Source organism: Onychomys torridus, chromosome 4 (genome assembly GCF_903995425.1).
Source record: "Onychomys torridus chromosome 4, mOncTor1.1, whole genome shotgun sequence".
Lineage (NCBI taxonomy): Eukaryota > Metazoa > Chordata > Mammalia > Rodentia > Cricetidae > Onychomys > Onychomys torridus.
In genome coordinates, this window is record NC_050446.1 from 85,153,544 (window position 1) to 85,168,710 (window position 15,167).

Consider the following 15,167-nt stretch of genomic DNA (forward strand, 5'->3'; position numbering starts at 1 on the left):
CTATCTCTGACACTATTTTTCTTTTTCTTATTTTGTTGATGAATTATTATAGGGACACACTCTTAGGGTGTTTTAAAAATGGAAATGTGTAAAAACCATTATTATTTTAGAAGAAGACATCATCTTTAAAAGTCATTAGAACAATACAATCATTTAAATGTCAAGCTTCTGTGATACCAGAGAAGAGTGCTACCTGAAGTTCCTTATGCTGGTGTATAAAAATAAATCCTTATGTTGAATCAGAGTGTATTAATGCTGATTCGCCACATAAAAGGTGAAAATCTATCAATATCTCAAAGAGTCCAGTAGCTTCTCCTTCTGCTTATCCCTGGAGAGTAGCTGACCTAGAATTAGTGTCCACATAATGAGTTTGGAATTGCCTGGGCCCTTTCCACATTCATGTTGTTTCACATGACAGACTTTTAGAATGATAAATAGAAATCTTTTGATCCTGTGCTCCAGTTCATTTGCCCTGAGAAACAGTTATTGAAGTGCTAGGTAGAGACTGTGCTGTCTGTGTGCAGAGAAGGTTCTCCTTCTTCAGACCTTCATCAGGACACAGTGCTGGATGCTCAGGGATGACCTCAGGAGAACATAACATCATATGGTTTCTTTCTTTCAGGTCTCTTGTTTGGTATTATGTGTACCTCCATGGCTGTGGTTGCATCCTTCATGGGGAGTGTTGTACAGGTAATGGAAGAAGGAAAAGCCATTTGATTTCACAGCACACTTTCCCCTGTTATCCTTTCTAAAGCCTTATGTGATTACTCCAAAGCCAAATATTAATATTTATGGACACCAGATTCAAACAAAACATACATGAAAATTTCAACTGAAATTGCTTTCCAAAGGGGAAAGGAGTAATAGGAGGAGGACTTGCAGTGGGTTTATTTTCTGTTTGTAGAACATGTGTTCTCTCATTCTCTCTCTTTTAAGAGCTTTTGTTTTCTCTTTTTCACTGTGATCAGTAGTTATTAAAAAAGAAAACAAATCACCCATCCAATTTAATGATACTGTGAGTAATTGAATTATTTTTTGAGAGATTGTTGCATTTTGATCATTTGTAATTAAGGTGTTGCAGGTGCCAGAGAAGGCCAGGACACCCCCAGTAACTGATGGATAGAAATGATACCTAAAGTGAGTGAGTTAAGATAGTTGGACTCATCCCTCTGTCCTTGTTCAGCTGAGAATTTGGCTCAACTGACCTGATTGGGTTAAAGAGTGTATCACACAATTCATAAAGCATAGATGCTGGCAGGCTACCAAACGAACCCTGTATCTTGTCTTTCAGGTGAGGTAAGCATCTCTAAGGCAGTGGTACTCAACCTGTCTGTTGCGACCTCTTTGGCAAACCTCTATCTCCAAAAATATTTACATTATATCCCATAATCATAGCAAAATACAGTTATGAAGTAGCACTGAAATAGCTGGGGGTCACCACAACATGAAGGTTAAGGGGTCACAACATTAGGAAGATGGAAAACCACTGGTCTATATTGATCTACTCTTTTCTTTTGCCACATTTGAGCAAATAAAAGTAGTTGTAATTCTTCTATTATTTTCACTGTAAAGCAGCTTAGCTATGTTGAATTTAATAAATCAATATTCAGATTCTGATTTTACTATGGAAGCAGACAAAAACTAAGGTTTCAGAAATCTGAATGATAGAACCAGGTTTAATTTCTTGTTCACAAAACCACAATATACTTAAGGCATGTATTTGTGGGTGATACCTGTGGCCACAGCTTTCAGCTTCATACAAGCTAAATAAAATTTTCTTAAATGATTATTTTTGGTTTGATGTTTTGTTTGTTTGGTTTTAAAGCTTCATGTATTGTTTTAGTGTAGGAATTTGCAAAGTATGCCTTGAAAAGTTTCAACCTGTGAAATGTTCCAAGGGAGACAATTTTCACAATCAGGTCATATATGAAAAATGCTATGCATATGATGCTTCCATCCCTAAGATCAAGCACACAGGCTCCTGAAGGCTGTGGGAAATCTAATGACAAGTAAAGCTGTTTCACTTGAAATAGTATGATGCTTGAGGATGCAGGGAGGGATCAGATGAGAGCAGGAAGGCTCCTTCCCTGATGAGGGAGGGCCTTGGAGAACTTCCTCAGGGCACCCTTGCTTTATAGCTCTTTGCTCTCTGGTTCCGAATCTATTGCTTATTTCTTATGTCTCACATTCTGAAATTCACTAATGTCATGTATGAACTAAGTAAGTAAATATGTAAAATTTCAGCCATATCACTTATAGAAGAGGAAAATATGAAAACTCAGATGTAATGATGAGATTTATTATGATTAAAGTTCAAAAGCCTCTAAGATCCCTGAGAGTTAAAGTGCTGTAAGATGTCTTTCTGTACAGTATGCTGTTGGCCACAGGACTACTTGGAATTCTGCTAAGGGATAGAAAAGTTTGAAGACATGTTTTTATCTCAACTCAAGCAGGTCTTTCTAGATCTTACAGCACTCTGACATTTGGAAGCCGTGGCACAGAAATCAAAACTCCCTAGCAGGGCACAGCACAGACAGATAACAGTTAGAGTAGTGGGCAGTTCAGGGGCACTCCCAATACATATCACAGTGCTTAAACACTTTTCTGAATTTTCTTTTGGAGTCTATATTACATTTTCACCAGGAAAAAAGTCCAGGAAGTGGGTATGATGAGATGTCCTTCTGACATTTTAAGCAAGCTAAGGCCCAACATAGCTAAATGCCATTCACAAGCCCTGCCAGCAGCTCCAGTGATGAAACACAAAATCCTGGACACTGTCCTATAGTTGTAGGACAAGCTCAGATGGGTTATGGGCATTGAAGTAGAACCTAGTTTAGACTAGCTTTGAGCTTGCTTCCAATTACAGATACTAAATGACAACAAAGAGAATGGAAAAACAGAAGTAGGTTGCCTTTGTAGACTACAGAAACAAAGAGAACATTTGAATATATATGTGTTTAAAAATAGAGACTCTTGGATTGATTTTTCTGTTGCATTTTGCTCTGAGGCATAAGACATTGCAAGTTTGTCTTTATAACCTCCTCCCCCCTCAAAGGGAGATAAATGTCTTTAGATTTTATTGACTCTTCTCTTGATAGCTATTATTAACCTTCAAAATTCAACTGCCATGACCATGATGAATCAATTCTACCACCAGCAAAGAAATGCCACAGATATTAAATAACTGGACTCAGGGGAAAAGAAACTTAATTACACATGCCCCTGTCTTATCAAAGATAAAATAGGGATTAAATTGTTTGAAAATGAATCTGGAAAAGCAATCTGTTCTAGTTAGGGTTTTACTTCTGTAGAGAGAAACCATGACCCATGGAAACTGTTACGGAGGGAAACATTTAATTGGGGCTGACTTATTGTTCAGAGATTTAGTCCATTATTGACATGGTGGGAAGCATGGTAGCATACAGGCAAATATGGTGCTGGAGAAGGAGCTGAGAGTTCTAAATATGGATCCACAGGTAGCAGGAAAAGTGAGTGCCACTCTGAGCATAGCTTGAGCTTCTGAGACCTCAAACTCCACCGTCTAGTGACACACCTCCTCCAACAAAACCAGGCCTACACCAACAAGGCCACGTCTCCTAATAGTGCTACTCCCTATGGGCCTATGAAAGCCATTTTTATTCAAATCATCACACAATTATAATGATATTTTGCAGCTCATATTTCTGGGAAAAGCATTTATATTATAGCTGAAGGAAATGGGAAGATCCCTTGGCCTTGTATATTTTTGCATAGCAAGAAGAAAGTGAAAGTTGAGTGGTTACAAGTTAATAACAGAAAGTTCATCAAATCCTGGTGATATATGACAGGGTATAGTGAGAATTCAAACAGTCTAATTGTTAAAGATTGATTATTTCAAAACCATTTCCTTCTTTAAGTAAAACCAGAAGGGCAATATGGTGATTTGCATTCTTGATTTTTTTTTTTTTTTTAAGATTGCTTTTGGGAAAGAAAATGTAAAATTTTAAAGCCAGACAAATCTGAACATATGTATGACCTCTTCCCACTTTCTAAATAAAAATAGACTTGATTGTGTTTCTGTTATCCCCAAGTTTCTTTTCTACAAATTTTGGTTACTGTTACTGAACTGGGTGAGTGTGAGAATTAGAGAAGACCGTGTCTGGAGTACAGACAGATCTCCTTGGCTGACCGACATGTGAATGGCACCTAGCATATAAATTTTTGCAAGTTCTTGGGGGCATTCTAAAGCTTGGCCCTAATATAAAATCCCCATGCTAGTTTTATAGATACAGAAAGTGCTGCAGAGAAAGTAACTTGATGTGTGTTGTTTGTGCACATTTGTGTGTATACTCTAATTTGCACAATTCAGTGAATTTGTATTTCCCAGCTCTTACAAGGAATCAGCCTTCATGCTGAAAGCACACTTTTTCAGTCTTTCCAAACTGCTATTTTTATCTTACATTACTCAGACACTTACATGTACATAGATATAGAGACTTCAGAAAATCTGTCTTTACTTATGTTTATAGTATAGATATTACATAAACTGTAAGCCAGTTCATTTGGGTCATCTAGAAATGAGAGATATTAAAATGCTTTACTCAAAATTTCTTAATATTTAAAAGAGATGGAGCCATGAATGTAAAGAGAAATAGAAGGGTGGAGGCCTCTTCACAGTTTTCCAAATACTGAAGAATTCTTCAGTATCTCAGAATTGGTATGGATGGGGTTGTAAGGGTTGGGATCCAGATAACTGTTACTATATAAATGACAGAAAATTTCAAACTAAGTTCAATCAATTGATGAGCCATGTAGGATATGAAAAATAAGATATGATGAGCTGTATTGATTTAGTAAATTCCTTAACCATCAAACAAACAAAATAACTTCTGTGGTGCTGGAAATTAGACCCAGGGTCTTGTGTGTGCTAAGAAAGTGAAAAGAAAAAAGTCCTTTTGCTATCATAACAAGTTAAAGTGGCTTCAAGCAATGCAATTTACCTGAATTGATGTTTTCTAAACCTTTGCACTCACATGTACACATTTAGTTGTATATGTGTACGTGTGTTTGTATGAGTATGCATATGTATGTATATATGTATTTTTTAATAAAGAAAATACATGATTAATGAATGGGGCTCAAGTTCACCCAAGGTTCAAGGAAGCAATGGTGGTGTCAGGATAAGCTACAGAGGCAGTGGAATTGTAGGGTGTAGATGGTACCATTTGTGAAATAAGAAACACAGAGCCAAATACAGAGTTAAAAGCCCAAAAGGTCAGAGCTAAAAGCCTTATCCTTCACTGCTGCTGCTGTATTTCTGTCAACTCACATTTTTTTTTTTTTTTGGAAGCTGCTTGCATGCACTTCCTGTTTTTATTTTATTATTAGGTAATATTATTTCCTTCTTGGGTCTCTGAAGGTGTTGAAGATTAGTTAGTTATAGTTATAGTTTTCCTTGTTAAGAATTTCAGAAAAGAAACTCACTAAAGAGGTATAAGTGTATGAACTTGAAAGACATTATAAGATAGTTCTGTTAGTAATATAAATTAGGACAGAAAGTGAATCAGGTACATTTTGGACTTACCAAAATAGGATAGAGAATTATTTTCTCTGAATTTGTCAAATACAAATGGACTAGACATTTTTTTAGGTATTTATTGCTTGTATATATGGTATATAGTTATTGTACTTTTATATATAGTTTTTCTTACATTAGTTATAACTTTTTTCTTTTTATTAAAATAGAAAAGGGAAATATGGTGATATTTTATTTGTACTGAAATGTGATTTATTTTTGTATGTTAATAATTAAAGTTGCCTGTAGGTCAGAGCTAATAGCAAGCCATAGCAGAAGCCAGGCAGTGGTGGCACACACCTTTAATCCAGATCACATGACAAACAGATCTCTGTGCATTCAAGGAAACAGCCAGCATGGAGATACACGCCTTTAATCTCAATACCAACAATAGAAGACCTGGAGGTCTGTACAGACAGGCAGTGATGAGGAGGTCGTGTGGTTGGGTTTACAACCAATGAGAAGGCAGAACAGAAATTCAATAAAAAGACAGAGACATAGGAAATAGGCCTCTTGCTGAAAGGAAAGATAGCAGCGGCTGTGAAGGGTAAGGTTTTTAGATCTGACCTCTTGGGCCTTTAACTCTGTATTTGGCTCTGTGTTTCTTATTTAATAAGATGGTTACATCTACAGTAGGGCTTACCTGGTCTTCTTTTTCCTACAGGCTGCCCTCAGCATCCTTGGCATGTGTGGGGGACCGATGCTAGGTTTATTCACTCTAGGTATCCTGTTTCCTTTTGTGAACTGGAAGGTAAGGATTCTGTACCTCTCTTTATAAGCCCCGAAGTTTTCTCTGGTCCTGCAGAATCTCTTCCACCCATGTCCTACAGCTGCTTGTTCCCAAATAAACACACGGAGGTTTATATTATTTTTAAACTATGGCCATGGAAGGCTTTTTGCAAACTATCTCTTACATCTTAAGTTAACCTATTTCTATAAATCTATACCTTGCCACATGGCATGTGGTTTACTGGTAATTTGCTTCTCCTGGTGGTGCTAGCAGTGTCTGCCCTGCCTCTTCTTTCTCTTCCTGTCTATCTGTTTAGATTTCCCACTTGCCTCTAAGCTGCCTTGCCATAGGTCAAACGGCTTTATTTATCAACCAGTCAGAGCAACACATATTCACAGCATACAGCTCTTTTCATTTTCTATCTCCTTTTCCTTTTGCTTGGAAAGGCTGTTTATTTTTTCCAGAAAATAAATCCAAAGAATTCATGTTACCTGTATTTCTCTTTCACAAACATATACATATACACAACCATAGAATTAAATGGGACCTGGGCACTCCTATAAAAGACTATATTGAAAACTCTTTAGAAGCAAAAGGCAAATAAGGGAAGAGGCAACCTTGAATGGTCATATACTGAATGATTAATACATAGAAAGGACAGGCCAGAGATATTTTTACATCTGGCACTTCCTTTGCTAATAGTGTGTCTTCAGATAAACACAGGTAGACTGTATGCTAGGTATAGGTTGGATGACAATTTGTTAAGAAAAGTAACATAATACTATTTAAAACTATTTAGAATATAATTTTCTCAATCTAGTACAAGTGTCACTATAACTGTTCTCTACACACTTATACACACAGTTGTAGAGACTCCAGAAAGCCTGCCTGTATTTATAAATGTATAAATCCCGAGTTTGGTGTCCTAGCTACTTAAATGGATATAGCTATACGGTTTTTGTTGACACTATTTTAGATAGCTCTTGTAGGATTAAGCAGTATCTTAGTTAGGGTTTCTATTGCTGTGAAGACACAACATGACCACAGCAACTCTTATATACAGAAAAACATTTAATTGGGGCTAGCTTACAGTTTCAGAGGTTTAGTCCATTATCCTAATGGTGGGAAGCACAGCTACATGCAGACAGATATGGTGCTGGAGAGGTAACTGAGAGTTCTACATCTGGATTTACAGGCAGCAGGAAGTGACAGCCACACATAACATGGATTGAGCATCTGAGACTTCAAGGCCCCCAATGACCACTTCCTCTAACAAGGCTATGCATACTCCAACATGGCAACACCTCCCAGTAGTACCAGGTTCTATGAGCTTATCAGGTCATTTTCACTCAACTACTATAGGTAGTTAGCTTAGATATATAGTGAACATTCATGCATTTGCAAAAATTTTCCTGCAGTCTTATTAGAAGAACACTGTCAAAATTACTTCTGTGGTATTTGGGTTTATTAAAATAATTATGCTATTCAGTTATAATTTCAGGTAGCACCTAGTCACTAAAACCAAACAGTTGAAAGACTGTATCTATGCCATAGCTATGTAAGGTCCTAGTAGAATACATACTATATGGACAATAATAATAGACATGCCAATGTGGACAGGGGAAAGACCACAAAGCTTCAACTAGTGGAAGTGGGAGAAATAGCCATTCCCATAAAAGGGCACACTAATTTGTTGTCCAATAACAAATAGTCAGCCCTGAAAACATATACATATAAGTAACATTATATATATATATATGTATATATATGTATATATACATATATACATACACACACACACACACACACACACACACACACATATATATATATATAAACATGCAACAACTATTAGTATTAGTAAAAAAGAGAGGCAATGTCCATCAACAAAACATCACTGAAACTTCTTATTTGGTATTGCCCACGATTATCTTGTGGTGCAATGTCAGAGTTTAATAGCTGTGGCAGATACTTCATAAATCACAAAGCCTAAAACATGTATCTGGCTATTTGCAGAAGTTCACAGACTGCTTGTGTGTGCCAAAGCACAAATAGTCATTTGTATATGTTGGTTTAATTTTACCAATCAATAATGGAGGAAGATTCTGGGCCCTTACAAAGGACTCATTTGTGCATGATAGGAACTTCCACAATCTGTTTTCTTTCACAAAAGTTTCAACTCTATAGTGGTGAGCAAAAACATCCACTGTGATTCTCCAGTAACCCAAGTCTTTGTGAGAATTGTTCTATTTGCTTACAGGAGAAATTATTCATCAATTTCAGTCATTTATTAAGAAACATAGTCTTTAAATGCAGGGATAATAAAAATACACTTATTCGAGTTTAGAATCAATCAATTACTCAATCAAACAAGCAAACCAAACTTAAGCATCAGGAAACTCTTCTAACTTGCGGAAAGAAATAGCAGCCAGACTTTCTGTATAGCACCTGTCAATAAAAAAAATGACTACATGGTATAAAGATTTCCATAGCTCTGAAACTCTTTTATTGAACATTGAGGTTTCACCATCTTTTCAAGTAAAAAGGGTGAACAAATCAAAGACAGAAAAAATTTATTCAATGCACAACTTATTCTTACTTAAAAATTGCTTTATGGTGCTAAAGGTTATGATTCAGTGGTAGAGAGCTGGCCTCACAGGCATAAGACCCTAGAATCCTTATGCAGCACCAAAAATAAGTGAATGAATGAGTAAGTAAATAAGTAAGTATATCTAGACTCTCTGCAATACATTACATCGTATATCAATATTTTTGCAAACAAAAAAGCCTTGTCTAATTTTTTATTATCTTCTCTTTATCTCCAAGGGTGCTCTAGGAGGCCTCCTTACTGGAATCACATTGTCATTTTGGGTCGCCATTGGGGCTTTTATTTACCCTGCACCAGACTCTAAGACATTACCTTTACCTCTATCAACAGAACAGTGTCTACAATTAAATATAACAACAACAGTTGGACCACAGCTCTCCCACAGGTATGTTGTCTTTAAAAATTGTACTAAGTCCCAAAGTAGGTCAGCAAATGAGGAGAGATCTCTCTTATCAGTAGTTTGATGAGCTAGTTCTTGCTTATCTGCATGTGTTTAGCAATGAAGGGTACTGTGCAAGGCTACACAGAGTTCTGCAGATGGCTATTCCTCTTCATTCAGGCAAACAAGAGTGAAAATAGTATACTGGAGGATTGAAGAACAGATGGGGCTCATGATCTTACTGCAAGGTATCTGAAGGCTGCCTTCTTTCTGTGTAGTCTATAAAACTTGAATTGGACTGAAAAGTCCCTTTGGAGATAAAGTCAGTTTATACACACAGACAAGTCAAAATTTTTCTAGTATCTCTGTGTATATAAATATATATATATATATATATACACTTATTTGTATTTGTAAATCAGTGATGATCTAGATTGTGTATAGTTATGCAAAGCAACACTAGCTCATGATTGTTTTTCATTAAAGAATCAAATATTAAGATTTGGGGTTTTAAGATAAGCTGGAACCTAAAGTGAACAGCAAAAAGATCATATCCCTATTTCTGAATGATGAGCAGAGTTGATGACATGTGCTATTTTTCTCCACAGACCTGCCCTAGCAGACACATGGTACTCCATCTCTTACCTTTACTATAGTGCTGTGGGCTTCCTGGGATGCGTAGCTGCTGGAATAATCATCAGCTTCCTGACAGGTGGGATATCTGGGGTCCTCTCTTTGCACTTGTAGACTACCTGGCAGCCTCACCAATTTGCTTCTGAGTCCTCTTCTCAAAGAGATATACATACTGCCTCTAAGTAGATCTCTCTCTCTCTCTCTCTCTCTCTCTCTCTCTCTCTCTCTCTCTCTCTCTCTCTCTCTGTGTGTGTGTGTGTGTGTGTGTGTGTGTGTGTGTGTGTGTGTGTATGTATGTCTGTTTGTCTGTCTGTCTCTGTGTGTTTAACAATCAGAAAATAAATAAGGTATTTTGAAACATGATTCTACCATCATACATGGGTACAAGAAATTCTTTGTAACATCACCTATGAAGGAAGACTAAATACTGAGTGTTTTTGACCTGACTCCCAAAATAATCCTATCTTGTATTTGGATATTCAGGGTTTCATTGTAGGGCTTTGAAGCTTGTGCACTGTGCATGGTGACCACAATGGGGGAAAGTAGGGGATGGATTATAACTCATGCTTTCTGCTGTTCTCACAGGGTCTCCAAACTGACACAAAATTAATTTTGTTCAGAGGAAGAGGAACCAGATTTTCAATACAAGTAGAGATAGTCAGGACTAGAGAGATGAATCAAGTTAATAGAAAATGTTGCTCTTCCGGAGGACCCAAGTTCAATGACCAGTACCCACAGTACAGCTTACAACTGCCTATAATTTCAGTTCCAGGGGATCTGATGCTTTTTTCTGGCCTCTGTGGGAATGTAGGGACATGATATGCAGACAAATATTTATGGGTTGGTTTTAAATGAAATCCTTTGATGCAGAACAACATTGACATTCTTCATTACAGTTGTCTGAGGTTTTGCACATCATCTTCCACCTCTCTGTCTTCTCTCTCTCTCTCTCTCTCTCTCTCTCTCTCTCTCTCTCTCTCTCCTCTTGCTGTCATTAAGACAAAGGTACTACCAGTCTTAAGATCACAAATGGCCAATTTCTTGTTGCATTATTTAATAATTAATATAAAGTTCATTATCAACAATGCATGAGTCAAATGTACCTACTCTGTAGAAGGCACTAATTGATGAATATCAATTTAATTGCAATTCTATTAAGTAAAACACCTTTGACAGACAGACATAATACTGTGGAACTTAGTTTTTGGACAGGCACAACATTTTAGTCAGACATAACATCAGGCTCATAGCTCATAGAAGGAATCTGATCAATGTATTTAACTCTTACTCCAATGCTTCCTCCAGGGACCTCTGGATGGATTGACACTCATACTCACCAGCACTCTGTGGGATAGGGTATCTACATTAGTCTTCCTAGCCAGAAAATTTGAAAAGATTCTGGGAGGATGACCTCATCATCCTTTAAATCTTAGTGAAAATGTCAGTCTGACTTGTTCCTCAGTAGGATTTAAAGTGACTGAACAGGTATGTTTTGAGGATCAGAAATGAAGTGTGATTGGCTGGCAGAACTTTAGAGAATTGTCTAAAATACTGATGCTGTAACAAAAGAAAAAGAAACAGTAAAAATGATCTTTCTAATTTTAAAAATACTAACCTAGATGATCCTGAAAATATATAATTTAGGTAAAAATTGAAGAAGAAAAAATGTACTTCCTATTATCTCTTCAACTGGCCTGAAAATTTGCTACTAGAGTAATATTTCCAAATGAATACATTATCACCATTTGACTTTATAGTCTTGAACTTCCTTGACCTGTCAACTTGTGAATTTATAACTGTTAGCTTGTACTCTTTCCACAGTCTACCAATTTCTATGGAGTCAACTCTGAAGTTTGTTTTCAATTTTTGTTAAAAAATAACCCATTCTCAAGTTGATAGGCTTGTACTGAAATGGAAGGCCTGGAGGGTTGAAGCCATTTAATCCATCTTCCTTTTCTTAATAGGCAAACAAAGAGGCAAAGATATAGACCCACTTTTAATAAGACCAGTTTGCAATTTATTTTGCTTTTGGTCTAAGAAATACAAAACTCTATGTTGGTGTGGAGTTCAGCATGATCAGGAAAGAGAGCAGGTGAGTGGATGCATGAGCTTCTTAAAATGGGTGTTGGCTTAGAGGGAAGAGTGCCCTTCCTCCACTCCACTACTAGGAGTGCCCTTCTACCTCTGAGAGTGCTTCCCTCCCCCTTGCAACCATTGTGAGGGAAAGGACTGTAAGGATGGAAGACAGTAACTATCAACAGCTTTAAAAATTATAGATTTTGACCCCAGAGTCCCTGGAGCTGATAGTCTTTTAAGTGTGTGTGTGTTGATAGGTAAATGTGCCTCACGGCTAGAATGTAGACATTGCGAGTGAACAATTTCCAAAGACTCTTTTAACCCCTGAGAGATAAGTTCCAGGAAAAATATAAAAATAAGTCTTAGAAAAAGAATAAAGTACAAAACAGTGAAATGTGATAGATGAAATGATGAGTTTGAGAGTCAGACAGCCTTGGGTCTGTCCCTGGTTCAAAGTCTCATTTTCCTTTTGTTTAGCTTTTATAATTTGAGAACTAAAGAAGGACATTATACAGAATGACATAGACACAACTTTTTAATTCTCTAGGATATTATATTAGTTATTTTTTCCTATTATCTCTTATTAGAACACCTTAAAGGAGAAGTTTTGGATTTTTGTTGTTGTTTGTTTTGTTTTTGGCTCACAGTCTTAGTGGGTTCACCTATGATAGCTTAGTTCCATGCATTTGTACAGATCAGGAAGTTACTGAGAACATGGGAAAGAAAAAGCTGTTCACCTCTCAGTGGGGATTAAATAGAAGGAAAGGGAATACAGGCAGGTGTCAGAGAAAGATATCACACAAAATAAAATCCTCCAGTGACTTAATTTCTTTCATCTGTGCCCTACTTCCTAAAGAGTCACAATCTCCCCCACAACATCACTAGCTGAAGTGAAATTGAGAAACACTTCATATTCAAACTATAACAACTATAAATATTAAATATTGGTGGGAAATTACAGTCAAAGAAGCAGCAAAATACAACCAACTTCCTTAGACTCTTTATCCCCTGGAAGTACATTTATGACAGACAAATAGAGACTTTTAAGAGTTGTGTTCTCATCAGTCATTACCCACCATGATCAGCTTGAGCTGGAAATAAATTGGGCTGACTGACAATGGAGCAAGCTGAAGAAGTGCAGAAGAGCTAGGCAATACTGAACCTCTTCAGGAGGGAGGCAGGATATGCTTTTGTACGTAATAAGTAGTGGAAGGATTGTGAAAGATGTTGAAGGAAAGTAGAAATGAATGAAAAACTATCTTGGTCATCCTTCATAAATGTGCAGAAGTTCCACAATATCCCTTGATTTGGTTTTAAACCTGTCATGACTGGCTTTTAATATGTGTCTTTCTACATTCCTCAGGATTACCTTGACAGTGGCAGTGCCTGGAAACAGGGGGTTGAACCTGCCCTACAGAATGGACTCAAGCAAGGAAGTCTGGCCCAGATTCCAGGCTACAACTCCAAGGACAAAAGCTACAGCAACAATGTTCAGGAGAAGACCACTCATTTCTAGGACAATACATGCAACTGATAATATATTCACACACACACACACACACACACACACACACACACACACACACACACACACACTCTTTGTTACTTCTTCCTGTCAGAGAATTGTGTACAGATTCTTTTCAGAAAACAAAGATGCCCAATACCTATTTATACTTATTTATAGAGATGATAAGACTGTTTCTCAGGATATTCTTTGGAAAGTCCAAAATTCATTTGAGAAAAATCAGCCAAGGCCCCAAGTGCCTGATGCTACATAACTGTCAGGACTGAATTTAATTGTAATGCAGGAAGTCAAACTCTTTTTGCTTCCTGTCAGATTAAATCTCAGGGTTTGTTGTTTCTTTGCAGGTTTATGTTAGGTTTTGGTGCTGAGCATTAAGCATAGGACCTTGTTCCTGCAAAATATCTACCTGACTACTGATCCTAGTTCACATTTCAAAGTTTTAATATTCAAACTATTGGGGTGGAGGTGGAGACAACATAAAGGGGAATCTGAGTCTTCTTTGCTTCTCTGTCATGGCTGATGAAACAGGACTGACGTCATCTCCCATGTCATGTCTCACATGTGTATAACAAATAGACATATCCATGCCTTCCATGTGGCCACAGCTAGCACACTTAACTTCCATTAGTATCCTCACACTGCCTCCTTTATGTATTATTCCTTTAGTGATTCTCCCGCTAAAGCTGTCATGATTAAACTTTAAGGATAATTGTACTAAGTACAGGAGGAGAAAAAAAAATCAGTCTACCCAGTGGGGTAATCACATCTAAATACACTATTAGCTTTTCCCTGTTGAGGAAGTGTTTCATCTTTATTTCTATCCTTTTGAAATGATAAATTTGGACCTAGAACGATGACTCAGCAGTTAGGAGAACTTGTTGCTCTTTCAGAGGACCTGTATTCAATTCCTAGCACTCAAGTTGAGTAGCTTATGGTTGCCTATAAATCTGGCTCCAGAGAATCTGGTACCTCTTTGTGACTCTCATTAGCATCCACCTTCATGTGCACATAGTCACACACAGACACACACATCTACACATAGTAAAGAACTCAAATTTTTTAAGTGAAAAAACTCTGTGCTCACCCAAAAGTTGAAAGTCTAATCTACAAAACTGAATAAAGTGGAAGTCATGCTTTACAGAAAGCTGTGACATCAGCCAGCATATTGTAAATGAACCTTTTGAGGAGCTTACTATTCAGAGCAGAGATCATTAACTGTGGAGGTTTACTCACTATCCACAGAATTCATCTATGTCACATGTGCAAGCTTAAGTCACTCCATCAGTTGTAAGTACTATACCATTTAATTCTAGGGAATAACTTCAAAGTTCTGGAGCAGAGTGTATTACAAAATAAAAGGTGATTTGAGAAATGAAGGTGCAGTGAAACTCTGTTGGAAATAGAAAACAAATTCTTAAAAGGTAAATGAAAAGAAAAACCAATGTCTGGGAATAAGATTATATCAACAATAGCAGTAAATGTGTACACAGGATATGTTTACATGCCTATGTATATGCTCATGGTAACACATAAGTGATTGATTTGGAAGCCATTTTAAAGCTGTAAATTTTCATGTGGAACTTTCCAAAAGCAAAATATCTCAGTTTTTTATTTCATTTTACTAAAAGTTACCCTAAGGCTACCTCACTAAGTCGACACTTG

At 37.0% G+C, this 15,167-nt stretch overlaps 1 protein-coding gene across 1 annotated transcript in view; it reads left to right on the forward strand.

Annotated features, from left to right (window-relative positions):
- Slc5a12 (solute carrier family 5 member 12) overlaps positions 1–13,496 on the forward strand; it is a 41,056-nt gene extending 27,560 nt beyond the window's left edge. Inside the window, exons 10-15 of the mRNA XM_036186550.1 lie at positions 623–690; positions 6,219–6,305; positions 9,111–9,277; positions 9,880–9,983; positions 11,869–11,996; positions 13,344–13,496. Coding sequence (XP_036042443.1) covers positions 623–690; positions 6,219–6,305; positions 9,111–9,277; positions 9,880–9,983; positions 11,869–11,996; positions 13,344–13,496 — 707 coding nt within the window. The remainder of the gene's footprint in view (positions 1–622; positions 691–6,218; positions 6,306–9,110; positions 9,278–9,879; positions 9,984–11,868; positions 11,997–13,343) is intronic.
- The last annotated feature ends 1,671 nt before the right edge of the window (positions 13,497–15,167 follow it).